At 37.3% G+C, this 14,038-nt stretch overlaps 1 protein-coding gene and 1 long non-coding RNA gene across 2 annotated transcripts; one reads left to right on the forward strand and one right to left on the reverse strand.

The window, feature by feature from the left end:
• Window positions 1-201: 201 nt before the first annotated feature.
• LOC112286747 (aldehyde oxidase GLOX) lies at window positions 202-3,995 on the reverse strand. Its single transcript, XM_024529015.3, has 4 exons — window positions 3,383-3,995; window positions 2,741-2,902; window positions 2,362-2,556; window positions 202-1,796 (listed from the first exon to the last, which is right to left on the reverse strand). Exons 1-4 carry the CDS (start codon window positions 3,608-3,610, stop codon window positions 807-809), a joined length of 1,575 nt encoding a protein of 524 aa, XP_024384783.1. The 5' UTR covers window positions 3,611-3,995; the 3' UTR covers window positions 202-806.
• LOC149989891 (uncharacterized) lies at window positions 2,900-6,947 on the forward strand. Its single transcript, XR_016503168.1, has 2 exons — window positions 2,900-3,098; window positions 3,268-6,947. It is a non-coding gene; the product is annotated as an uncharacterized LOC149989891 (long non-coding RNA).
• Window positions 6,948-14,038: the final 7,091 nt, after the last annotated feature.

Genomic DNA, 14,038 nt, shown 5'->3' on the forward strand with positions numbered 1-14,038 from the left:
TATTATCATCAGCCTTAGGGAATGCAGTGGGTGACAAGGCTCAAGGAAAAAAATATGGCACAGTCGTCCATGCTTGTTGGTCGAGCTGGAGGGGCTATCAGACCATGTTTTCTGGGATCAATGCTTGTCATCACTTCCCAGCGCTTGGAATTCAACAGCTGCTTGGTCAAGAAGGTATTTCCATTTCAGATACAATATATGTTTTCAAGTATCCAAACTTTGTAGCTTTTTATTAAAACCCAAGAAGCCGAAGTTTGAATATGAATCGCAGCAATCGATGCTGTTGATTCAAAATGATACTAACGTCCACTGTGTACAGACACATGAGATCGATCCACTCTCATAACCTCGCAAAACGACACACTGAAACCTCCCCAAACGGAGCTTCAAGTGCAGGCACTCGCCTTTATTGTTCATTACTCGTCTCTGCGGACTGGAAGAATACCATGCCTGATCAGGAAATTGAAACCCGACACTCGGTTGAACAGAGGCTAAGAATTTTTTTAATACTAGTACAAGAACACTACTTTAATCTGAGGAGCTCGCCAGCAAAGTCGAAGGGCGTGATCGATTACGCTGTCCAGCGATTTAGTCTTATTGATTCTGCTTTCTTCTAGGATTTCCAACCTTGTCGATGGTCTGTACTAAGCCGATGATCCCTCTCAGTTGCGGTGTGACTGATCGATTCAACCCTGTCTTCCATTCTGGTCAGGTCATGGCAGCATCGACAGTCTTATTTGGTTGATGGAGGAGTCCGGTATACTGCCTACTGTCGGTATCCATCGTTCACGTCAGAGTGCCAGATTTTACCCGATTTTCACCCACCATGCGTATCCCACGACACCATCCGCCACCGGGAACAGCATGTAATACCCCGCGGGTGCAACTTGTTGCGAAGGGGGAGCTGCCGAGTCAACATTGTATCCTCCTGCACCATTGTCCGCCGGCTTAGTTACCGCCAATTGCAACAATCTCTGCCCCATGGCATACGAATGCGTGACGAATGGCGCACTGATCAAGTTCAGTTCTATATTGGTCGGATTATTTGCCGTCAAAACCGCTGTAAAAGCCTCCCCATAGGCCAGACCGCCAGGAAGCGTTGTGAAGGCTGGAGGGTTGGCACCGAGGTAGTCTGGGTTGTAAGTCTGGAGGCGCAGCTCCGTGGGAAGGTAACCATAGAGAGTGTAGAATTGATGGGTGTTACTTCCGGCGATTAAGATGCGTCCGTCTTGCAAAAGGTTTGCGGTGGAGTGGTAAACTCGGGGGATATCTGTGGCCGTCAGGGTTGTAAATCGCGTCCCTTCCGCGTTGTAAGGCTTGTAGAGATCGGGTGCAGTGACGGGGTTCGAAGCGCCTCCCCATCCTTGAGCGCCGTTAGCTGCACCATTGATGATGAGCACATCACGCGTGGGTAGGAGCACCATATCTCCCATGGTTCGCTTCTGGGGCATGTACTCCATGGCCCAGCCTGCGTTGTCCGCTAAAGGCGCAATTCTACCGCAAGTCTGAGAAGCGTCTGCACCGGTGTTCCCGCTCAAGTACGCGCCGTATTGGGCACCTCCGCAGACGAGAACCTCCGGCCAGCTGAACCCCCCATCTGAGGTGAGGGGCAGGAGCACGGAGCTTCCAGCTGAGGGGTAGTTCCGGGGCTCACCAGGGATGGTAGGGAAAGTCTTTGTCACGGTGTTGGTCTGCCAATCATACAGGATCGAGTCCCTGTTTGCGAAGATAAAGAGCTGGTTGTTCGGCAGCAGGTGCACGAAAGGGTACAGGTTGTCCTGCTGAGCATCGCTTGTCTGCATTAACATCGCATATCGTTGCAGTTAGCAAAATCGCCCCGTGATAAGCAAACATGTCCTGTAAATGCGCATCAAAGATAGAGAGCCTGCTTCGCACCCAATTCTCTCGAGTACAATAATCAACGAAGGACTGTTCGTCACGGTCCCCGGCCAAGGAATAGGAGCAGCCCGGTGACAGAGATGAAAGCGACTATTTGAAGGATGGACTTGACACTAGCACAAGCACCAGGAGATACAGATTGGGACGTGTAAGGTTCCTGTTCTATCTAGCTTCGAAATCGACAATTTCCCAGATGCACGAACAGCTATCTTAATTGCCTTGAAAAAGCATGTTGAGGGATGCGGAGGAGTTAGGATTGGGTAATTAGATGCTTAATTGATTTATTGTTTGTAAGGCAAAACTTGGTGTAAGATCCCAAAATCGTCAGAAGGACATCCTGCGAATGAGAATTGTGTACATGTGTTCAGTAAAAATGAACAAATTAATTGTTTCTTATAGATGTTCTGGCGAAGTTATTTCGCACGGTGTTGCTTTTGGGACGTGAGTGGTTGGGTTTGGTACCTGCTCTAGGAGATCCAGATAGTAGGTGCCGCGGCCGTTGGCGGGGACGTACTCAACTGTGAAGACACTGCGTCCTCCCACGACGATTTGCGTTCCGTCGGGAAGAATTTGGTTGGTGGCGTACCATCTTCCGTTTTGCAATTGTGTATCTTGCTCCACCCAATCGCAGTTTCCATCACCGCATAAAGTTCGAATCTGCAAATTTTACTCACACAACTCGAACACTCATGGAATTGTTGTTCATTCATTGTATTGACCGCGGAGAGAGTGAGATTTTCAATACCAAACTCGAATTGCATCTAGAAGGGCAGTTAAGTAGTTTTCTCTAGCTTTTGGGTTAAAGAGACTGATTGAGAAGAAGAGTGAGAGTGATTGATACCTTCATTAGCCCGTCGGCGTCTCCGCCCGTTTGCACCATATTTCCGTTGGCATCGAACTGACCAGACGAGCACCAAGTGTCGGTATACACAAACAGAGGTTTAATTCCATTTCCGTTGGGAGTGTACAGGGCTGAATGCGCGGTACAATCATGTGTGTTCGCCTGAATTTCACACACAGGATTTTGGCTTTAGTGAACGAGTACATGCCCACACAAAGATCAGTGAAGTCGAACGTGTGATTCAAGTGAATCTAAAAGTACATACAACATGGCCTCGTAATCGTCGCCATAACGAAATCCAGACCAAAATTTCGAAACTCAGTTCGGCTGCAAGCAAAAGCACATGCAGCCTGACTAAGTAAGACAAGGATTTACATTTCCGAACGAACTTAATTCCACTCAGGTCGTCGGTTGACACGGTACTAGAAACAGGTTTCATTACCAACTGTGTTCAGTAGAAAAAAAATAAAAAAATAGTCATGACTGACACTGGTTACTGACGAAACATGAGTATTCAAATTTTGCAGCTCTTGTGGGCATGCTCAGGTATGCAGAAAGTAGCAGCATCCTGAGGCGGAATTGGCTTTCGGAAGAGAGTGGTATCTGGACAAGACTTCCTCCTGGGTAGGATATCGATCTTACCCTGTCTGCAGGATTATCCCGACACACACCGTTCGGAAGAGGGAGCTGGGAGTCCCCAATGTTGGTTCTGTCCAGGAGTATCACTGCACCCGTATGTGTCACAGCCGTATGCATAGATGCTATTCCTGCATTCTCCACCACTGTCTCGTACCAATCTGCTTTCACTCCCCACATCAATATTGTCACAAGTTCCAGCACCAATAACGACGCCACCACCACTCGCGCCATCCTCCCTTGTTGATCAAACCCCTCTGCGGATTTCTTCAACACTCTCAGACTCAACCAATACAGGTCGCTCCAAACTGGTTACTCTGCAAAATTTCTAGTCACCCTTGCAAAATTGTCGGGCACACGCGGCCAAGAGAGGTGAGTCCCCACGAGGTACGAATGCCGAACATATGAGGACTGCGAAGGCATTCGACTGTCTCAGACTCTCCGAGGAGCTCATATACCAGGTGACATCGAATCAATCGCGACGGAACCGGGCTGAAAATCTCCCCCCACCAACGTGATCAGCCTGGAAAGTAAGGCGCATAGCAACAGCCGAAAATTGTTCGACATTTCACGAGGTGGGGCCGCGCCCACCTCCCCTGCTCCGATGGCTCGAACAATGCTCGCGAAAGAAGGAAAAAAAAAAAAAAAAAAAAAAAAAAAAAACACACAGCTGCTTGCGTATGTTGGCCCACCACCGTCCCCGATGCCTGTCGGAATCGATCAACATACGCTTGAAGTAGTTCCTACAGCCAACTTCCTTCAATGATCACCCCTGCTTCCTCTCCTAGATTGACAGAGTTGACCATAGCTGCATCGTTTGTGGAGCCCATGTACCGTTTTTATACATTTCCTCGCAATTTTCAACTATACAGTCATGATCCCATTGCTGTCGACAAAATTCCTAAGCTCGTCGCTCTTACTCACAAATTGCTACTACAGCTACTTACTAGCTGCCAACTTTCTCTTCGTAATAATACGACGCGATGTCGATGGGGACCACTGCGTATACCCCAAAACTTACCGCGACCAGCTTGCGGGTTCGACAAACCACCGATTTTTGACAGATTCATCCATTTATCTCATGTTTTAGATTGGAAGGAGCGTGCTGCTCACGATTCGCATAGAGCAATCCACCAATTTTTTGATCTGCGTTCTTGCTTGATGATTCACTCCAAGGCACTGCAGTGCTTGCAGGCTTGGAGTGAACTCTTCTACATAAATTTTTAAAAATTAGAAATTAGAAACCAGGCGAAAGCTTTCGGTGCAACTTCTGTATGAAGTTGAAGCTTCCATCGATAACAAAATCGATCTGCGTGCACCCAGTATGAATTTCTCTCGACTTATCATAAAGTGTTCACCGCTGCAGGTTTCTTGGCGGAGAGCCACTGTGCGCAGTAGCGTTGTTAACTTAATTCCCAACTTGATATTCAGATATGGTTCACCTTCAATATTCTTTTCTTTTCTTTTTGTGAGGATTAATGCTCGAAAAAGACCATGAAAGAGGTCTTCATTGACCCTGCGGGGTGTGGTGCGACTGCATGGCTCTCGGGAGATGAATCGTTTTTTGTGGTAACCTTAGTATACGTCGTTCAAACACAGCACTATGCCATGCCGTTTATCCGCTTTGTTTTTTTATCTAGGTGACAAATCGCCGAGTATGAGTCATCTTTATTTGATGCAGCTGCAATAATTCATGCTCATCAACTTAGACGGACTTTTCTTGTCGTCGTCGTGGTCGTCGTCCTTATGGAGTGGTGCTTTCACGTACGTCGCATGTAAAGATTGTTTTGTAGCTTGCTGCAAAGGCTGCACAGTGGCCAAGGCCGCCACACATCATGTGTGATCTCTCATCTGTGACTCAATTTATTTTCGACTTCGAATCTAATTCTACTGCGCAAAGATCCGCATTCTTTTCCGGGTAATTCCAAATTCCCGTGGTAAAGCGCAAAATCCTGTTAACGCTGAGGACATGAAGCCACCATGAACCGCATAATCTTGCTCACAGATCTTCATCCATGGCTGCTAGTCCCCGCAACTTGATTTTAATAGATCACAACCAGCTCATAAAACTATCGTCATAATAGAGCTAGCCCACCAAATTGTGTATAAAATCAATGCGTTTCCGCTGAGAAGATCCGATCCTTTATCTCGTTAATTTAGTCCGCCAAGTGTTGGACTAAAATATTAACAATCATTTCACCCAAATTTCGTTAAATTGTTTTTAATGCAGAATAAGGCAGGCATTTCCAATTCTTTTTCGTTAAGCTGGAAGTGAGGTGCATCAATCAGTTCCATCTCGTGTTATACTTGAGCCGCGACAGCGTTGCCTCAAAGGTCAAGGTCGAGGGAGAATTTTCCACTCCCCGCTCCGTACTCTCCGCATCCACCATCACAACGTCACAAATCGCTTTCGCCAGGCCCTAAGATGTGCAAACTCGTCCGGCAACGGTCAACATGTGCCTGTCTGTGAAAGCAAGCTGAGGAGGTTGATGGTGGGGCCTCTAACAAAACGGGTCAAATGATGTGACTCTGACGCAACCTCCGACGTCTGAATTCTCTAGCTCAGATCAGGCAAGCCAAGTAGCGCCAGTCGGTAAAATCCTTATCACCAAACCCTGAGAGGTCCTTAGCGTGACCGTATTCCTTCTCCGTTGCAGCGTCAGAAACAAAAGTCCAGCTCAGTCGGAGTGATTCCACGGTCAACGCAGGAGCTGACCGACGATCCCCAGCCGATTGTCGGGATCCAGCTTGCAAGCTCTGCGACTAATCGACGCACTAATGAATACAACACATCGTTGAGGAACCCTGGTCCTCATCGACAGTCTGCACGGTGGATCGATTCGCTCACGGGCAAGACTCCGTTATCGATTTCGCCGAGCCTCCAACCAGGTCATCGTGTTGCAGCGGGATGGCTAATATTGCTCCGACAGCTCAGACACGAACTGCAAACGTACAATCCGTCTAGACCGCCTACGGACCGGATGAAGATGTCGTGCCGATTGTGCAAGATAATTCGGGGAGAGTAGAATCGTTCATAGTGCAGTGCAAGGTGCTGTTCTCGCTCCTTGTCCTAGTCCTTGAGCTCTGCGCTGCAAGGCTAAGGATCCACGCCAGCCTGCCAGATTCCTGCACGATCCACATTCTCATGCGCCATGCGCGTTTCGCAAGGTACAAGCTGCAAGTTCCGCCCCGCACTGCACCGAACCACCGTCGCCATTGACTTGCTGCTTCCTTCGTCACGCGTTCCACGAAAACCCTAAATCTGCCAATCGGCTGGATTTAGGGCTTAGGGTTTACATGAGGTTTTAGTCTAAATCTAAACGCGGATTTTTGCTTCTTTTGTGGTGGACATTTCTTATCTTCGTTCATGTGGAGTCTTCTTGTGAATGTCAACAAAGCCCCTTTCTCTGGGAAGGGGGATTTCTTGTGGAGGAATCAAGTGGGTTAGTCTTTATTTTGATAACTTGGGATGCAGTAAAGAGAGGAGCTTTAGGTGGAGCCCATAAATTTTAGATTCATTTTTCATGTCCATTATTCATATTTTATAAATTTATGTTTCATTTTCTCATTATTCTATTAGAAAGTTATTTTCTCCAATGGTTACCGTGTTGACAATCTATCATTGGCTTCTCAATTCTCTATTTAAACTTTCACTCACTTATTCTCCTTCTTTAACAATTCATATTAATTTGAATGTTTGTTAAGAGTGTGAATAAGTTTAGGGGATTGTCTTATAGTTCCATGTGGTTCAAGTGGCATTATCAACTAGAGCACTGCCATCCTTTGGAGAATGCATTCTATAGAGCTAATCCATTTGTTCAATTGCATGTAGCAAAATTTTTAATATATGTATCAGCCTTTTACATTAAATTAAATTAAATTTTAAAAAATAAAAACTTAGCAAAAGTGTTATTGAAATCTTTCGAAAGATGAAAATGATCATTTTATGTCTTCATAAATAATTATTATTTCAAATCCAACTAAATGATCATGTATTTATTTATTTATTTATTTTTATTTTTTTGAATTGAGAATGTTGACTTAATTTCCTACATTTCTATTTTTATTTTAGGAAATTATTTTTTGAATTTAATATTATATAATTTGAGCATTATCTACATATATATATATATATATATATATAGAGAGAGAGAGAGAGAGAGAGAGAGAGAGATTTGTTACAGTGAAATTCAAATTTTAATTGAAAAATAAAATAAAATAAAAATACAACACTGTATACTACACCTTCACACATACACTTAATCAAAAATTTCTTATCACAATAAAAATTGAAGTGTGAATAACTACTCCAACTATAGAAAACAACACTCCATGTTTGAAAATTCTTCGTACAACTTTTAAACGACTATAATATGGATTTTTCCAAACGGTGCAAAGTCATGAACCGCGTCAAAGCAACACACACGGCACACACCCACACACGCACAACTTATATAATCAACAATGCATAAAAAATAAAAAATAAAACAAAAAAAAACTATTCCGATTGATTCCAACACAAGCAATGACCACAGTCAACAAAAAGAATGGATGGATGGATGGTTAGACGGATGGATTAAACACCCCATTTATCCATCAGGTCGTGGACTAGGGTCCCATTCATCGAAGGCCACGAAATGATTGTTGAGGGGGTAGCTTCAGCATCCACTCCAAGTGCGTTGACCGCGCCATTGACGTTGAGCATTGTCAACGCGAGGGTCTCAATCATAAGGTCAACGAGACGGTCTTAATCATAAGGTCAACGCGGGGAAGACGGAGACTCGCACGTGCCCTTTGGGAAGATTCTCCCACCATTTTCCACCAGGAATCTCGTAGCTAAAAATGATGAACGAACGTCGTCCATTTTCCTTTCCACATCCCGTCACCATCCATCCAGGTGCCCCATTCAGAATGCCCCGTCAGATCCCCTCCACAGCACATCCACTTGGAGTAAACTGTAAATTAAAATAATATTAACGGGCCTCAATTATACAGTTGGATGCAGAAACCCAAAAGAGTTTGTTCAACTTACGAAAACGCAATGCCAGCTCAGATTTCTTGTCACACAGTGCTATATGCTGCTGTATGACAGTGCTTGTTTCTTAGCTCATGTGAACAATTTACTTAAGGTAAAGCATCTTACAAGTGCTAGTGGTGAAGCTATTAATGCCTGTTGTTAGGGTATCTATGAGTACATAATATGTGCTCTATCCATCTGAATCCATGTATGAACTGAGTATGTGTAAAGTATGTGTTGGTGTATGTAGTACTTTGTTATTCCATCTGCATGCTTTCCCTCACTCATGCTTTTTTGTATGCTTTTTTTTGTTTGTTAATGAGCTGACATGACTTATGTTCCGGAGTTTTCTCAATGGTTTTGGGCATTGCTTTTGAAGTGTTGGACTCATTCCTTTTGTCCTCATGTCCTGCAGAATATGTGTGATGTTCAGTCAACCCCTTGATATGTGCTCCTTTTTAACTAAGAATAGGGAAAACGAGCTGACCTATATTTTGTAACTCTACTACACATGGAAGTAATACAGAAGGTCAACTTTGATAATTCATGCATGTTGCCATAGAGATATAAAACATATTAATAAAGATACCACTATTTTAAAGAAAATTGGGTGTAGGTGTTTTGGGATGAAGCACCCAGATTTCACAACAAAAACATCAGGATTTGCAATGGTTTTCTTTTTCTTTTCCAAAGGTCATTTGAATGACCATGAATATTATATTCTTTACTATATTCATATGGTTATATATACACACACATATGAACTAGTTAACTAATTTTAGCCTCACTAGTTAAAAATAGTCATACATTTGGTCAAATTTATTAATTTCACCCATCTTAAAAATGGAAAACTTAATCATGATTTCCGATACTTTTTAGGCTTCAATAATGCACTTTCTATAATATTATGATGTGATGGATATTTTTCTTGTTTAATTGAGTGAAACTAAAATATATATAGCCAAAAAAGATTTTGGGTGTTGGTCACAAGTATATTCCAATTGCATTATTTTTCCACCCCACACGGGTTTTGCAAGAAGGGATGGGAAATGGGCCCAATTGGTCAATATGGGCAAACCTGAGGACAGAGATATTCCAGTAAGGGGGCCCAATTATTATGTGCTTACCCCCTTTGAAACTGGGAACAAGTTATCCCCAAATACACCCTCTCCTTGAGTTCTAAAGTCAAGGTGGGTAGCCTTAAGACAAGGAAGGGGAAAAAAATTAAAATAAATAAAAATAATCTCCTTCAAATGCCTAAGGATTTCCCTCATCCCATGTTATGCCCCATTTGACTTAGATGATCTTTGAACTACGATTTTTAAAAATTATTTGGAACTCTTTTATAATAAGACAATTATTTCTTATTAGTATTATTGATATTTTGATCATTACTTTTTTGAAAAAGGGAACAAGAATATATTTTATTGCATTTTAAATCAATGGTTTTTTAATTAAAAAGTTGAAATCTCGGGTTTCGAAGACAACCATGTCTACTCATGTTTTTTTTTTTTTTTTTTTTTTTTTCTTAACAATGATTTTTTTAATTGTTACTATTTTTATTCTATTCCACACCAACTGTGAATAAGACAGGTTAAACCATAAATAGCCACCATATATAGTAAAGTTATCTACATTGTGCATAACATGAGGACATTCTTCCATCCATCTGTTAAGTTTTAAATTCTAAGACATTAGCTCTTGTATAACTATTTAAAAGAGTGTTGTTTTTCTGCTCTTCAAAGGAGGAGGTATTTTCTTTGATATGTGAGATTTTTCACCAAAATATATTTTTTTGCTTGTTAGTTTGTTAGTTCTTTTTTATATTATTTTCTCATTTTAATTCACCTATAAAATCAAGTGTACAAAAAATACAAAATTTATGTATTTATTTGTTAAATTGAATGCCTAATAGTTAAAGAAAAGATTTTTTTTACAAAAAACAATTGTTATGACACATATCTATTGCAACTTTGTGTTTGCATATAATCTTAGATGAAAATTAGTAAAATAAATTAAAAACCAATTAATTATTATAAATTATATATATATATTTTAAAATAATTAAATAATTAAATAATTATTAATATTTGATTAATTATATATATATATGCATACTTATTAGATTAGCAAATTGAAAAAGTATAAAACCTTGTTTTATTTTAAACTATAAAATCAGTAATAAATTATTCAAATAATTAATTTCCTATCATCAAAGATATACTATCACAATCTTGATAGGTTATTGTTTGAATTCTTGTAATTTAAGCTTATTGTTTGAATTCTTGTAATTTAAGCTTATACAAAGAGGAGAATATGACTTTAAAATCTTTAGGAGTTATATAATAGTTAAGATTAATTAAATTTAGAATATATATATATATATATATATATATATATATATAAAGAGAGAGATAAAGAAATGTTAAAATAATCCACCTACTTACTAAATCAACCTACCCTATCGTAAGAAATGAAGGAGATTGAAATGAAGGCTTGGAATAGAGAAAGGGAATGGAAGGGGGTTAGGATGAAGAAGGCTAGGAAGAGAGGGAATATGGGTCAAGATAAGGGCCATGGTTGTAATAGTGATTTTAGGAGATGATCTATTTTTTAAATGATAGTTATGATAGGATAGATTGATTTAGTAAATGAATTGATCATTTTCATATTTACTTTTATATTTACACACACATACACACACACACACACACACACACACATATATATATATATATATATATATATATGAATACTTACTAAGCAATCAATCATTTGTTTACATATAATTGCTCTTTTCAAATTGATTCTTTTAACAATAAGAATATACAAATCTTACAAATAAATCTTGAAAACACTATTCATGAAAAAAAAATGCTATTGCATAAAATACAACATAATTTTACAAAATCAACATCATTTTTTTATTTATCCATCATTTTTTAAAACTATGATAAATTGATTATTTAAGTTAGATTATCATTTTATACTACTATAATTATTTTAAATTCATATGATAGCATTTGATGATATCAATAATGAATGAATTATGATTTTTACAAATATCTTTAAAGACTTATATCACATATAGTTTAGTTTAAAATCTTCATTATCAAATATGAAATTAAGAACAATTAATATTTTTAAATTCTATAAATATATAATAAATTATTACATATTATAATTAGTAAAATTAACCTATTTTTTCAATCAATGCACTTCTTTCATAGTAATGGATTATTTGAAAAATTGGATTAATTTTAAATTTTAATAATTCCTTAATCAAAATATTTAATGAATTCATTCTATCATTTGAACTTAAAACATAGCACTTTAATAACAAACGTACTGAAAGTATTTCTATAAAATATGATCTAGTAAGCTTTGTAGATAAATATGAATTTAAAAATAATATATGTAATTTTAAAAAATAATCACCATTATAATTAATGGATCTAAGTTATCTTGAATAAAATTTCTTTTTACTATTTAACACTTTCATGCAAATGAATGATCAAATATACTATAAGATTTCATATATATATATATATATATATATATATTGCAAGTATTCACAAATTAAGACTTAACTCACCTTCAATTTGTAATTAAAAAAATATACATTTAGCAAGTTCAAATAGTTTGGATATTATTTAAGAAAATTATTTTTTAATTGATATATGCATATTTGTATGAAAAATAAGTCAAAGAAAATGTTAAAATGACCCAACCGTTTACTAAATTGATCCACTCTATTGTAGGAAACAAGGAGGTGGAGATGAAAAAAGCTAAAAACTTAAAAAGCATGGATTGGAAATGAAGGACATTAAAATAAGAGCCATGATTATAATGATGGTTTTTGAAGATGGTCTATTTTTCTATTGATGGTTATGTAGGATGGATAAATTTAGTAAATAGGTGGACTATTTTTATATTTTCCTAAAATAAAGGTATCTTAATATACAACAAATAAATAATTAATATTCTTAAAATATGATACATGATTAGTTTTTTTTATTTTTATTTTTATTTTACACATCACTAACATATAAGTTTTATTTTTTTACTTAATCATATTAATATTAGAACTTTTTAATTATTTTAGTAGCTAATATAATTTTTTAGGCCTTTATTGCATGACATAATTTGGCCTTGTTTCATTATTCAAATAGAGCATTTTATTATCAAAAATATAAAAATACATTTTTTATTAGAATTATTTTTAAAAACTAAATTATCATATCAATTATTATTAAAAAAATTTAATAGTAAAATTTACCATTGAAATAGGTTTCCAGAAAATGATACCTTTCATGTACTATTTAAAAATTTCTCAATAACCTCATAAAGGTACATTTTGAAGAATAAAGCTCAACATATTTCAGTGTAGATAAACCAAAATGAATTTAGAAGATGGTTGTTGTTTATAATCATACAAAAACATACAAAAGAACATTTTGTAGAATATGTGTAAATTTCTTTAATGTATGTAATTTTAATTTAGTTCGTTTAGGTAGACCTATCACTTAATTTCAATTGTATGATGATATGTATTTTTTCCATGTCAGAAATTTTTAAAAATTATTCCATCACACACACACACTTTAGACAATTTTTTTTTTTTTTTTTTTTTTTTTTTTTTTTTAAATAATCAAAATTCAGTACGAACAGTTTTTTTTTTATTTTTTTTTTTATTTTTTTTATTAAATTGTATTACAATAAAGAGAAAAGAAAACAGTAAAAATCACTAGATAAGTTTTCAAAATTTTCTGTGATATAAAATTTAACATCACAATTTTCCAATCACAAAATATCTTAATCAAAAACGCTTTATTCAAAACTGATACAATAACATTCAATTTTTATGTATATTTACTTATTTAATAATTCACCAACAGCAGTCAACAACTCAGTTCATTACAGTAAAACTTTGTTCATAATTTATCTTTTAGTATCTTCACATACACTTAGTTTCCTAAAATCATTACTTGCATAAAAGAAATACTTTATGATTATGCAAATAATAACGATTTTTCAAAGGAATGGGGTTTTGTTGGATTATTTTTGAAACTTACCATCCATAACCTGAAATAGGAGAATCTGTTGCTCAAACCCTAATTGTCTTAAACCCTAATTTTTTTAAACCCTAATTGTTCATGGTCTTCAAGTTCATGAACAATTGCATGCATTTTTTTTCTTCTGTTGTAATTTGTCCAAAAGTCTTTTTTCCTGCACATTTTCAAGCTTTTTCATTTTTTCTTCAACTTTTCCTATATAAACTTTATTTTTATTTTCTTTCCCTCTTCCTCACTATCAAAGTTTTTGGTATCATGGTGTTTGTGTAAAAAACGAGCTGTGCAAATGCTCCTTCTGACTCACTGCTTCATCCTTGTTCATATCTGGAGTAGCATCGGAACTATTCATGAGAATTGCAATGACTGGTTTCATTGGGTCACATCATTGGTCACTATAGTGACCAAACATGTTAGTCAAAAAACAAACTTGAAGAATTAACCAAAAATATTGATAGTAGTTGTAGGCATTAAGTTTACTTTAGTTTTTAGTTTTTAGTTTTTTTTTTTTGAAGAAAATGATTTTTTTTGCATAGCATTCTTAGAGCATGGCCACCAATGGCGCCAACACTC

The sequence above is a fragment of the Physcomitrium patens genome, chromosome 1 (assembly GCF_059467195.1).
Source record: "Physcomitrium patens ecotype Gransden chromosome 1, ASM5946719v1, whole genome shotgun sequence".
In the NCBI taxonomy this organism is placed as follows: Eukaryota; Viridiplantae; Streptophyta; class Bryopsida; order Funariales; family Funariaceae; genus Physcomitrium; species Physcomitrium patens.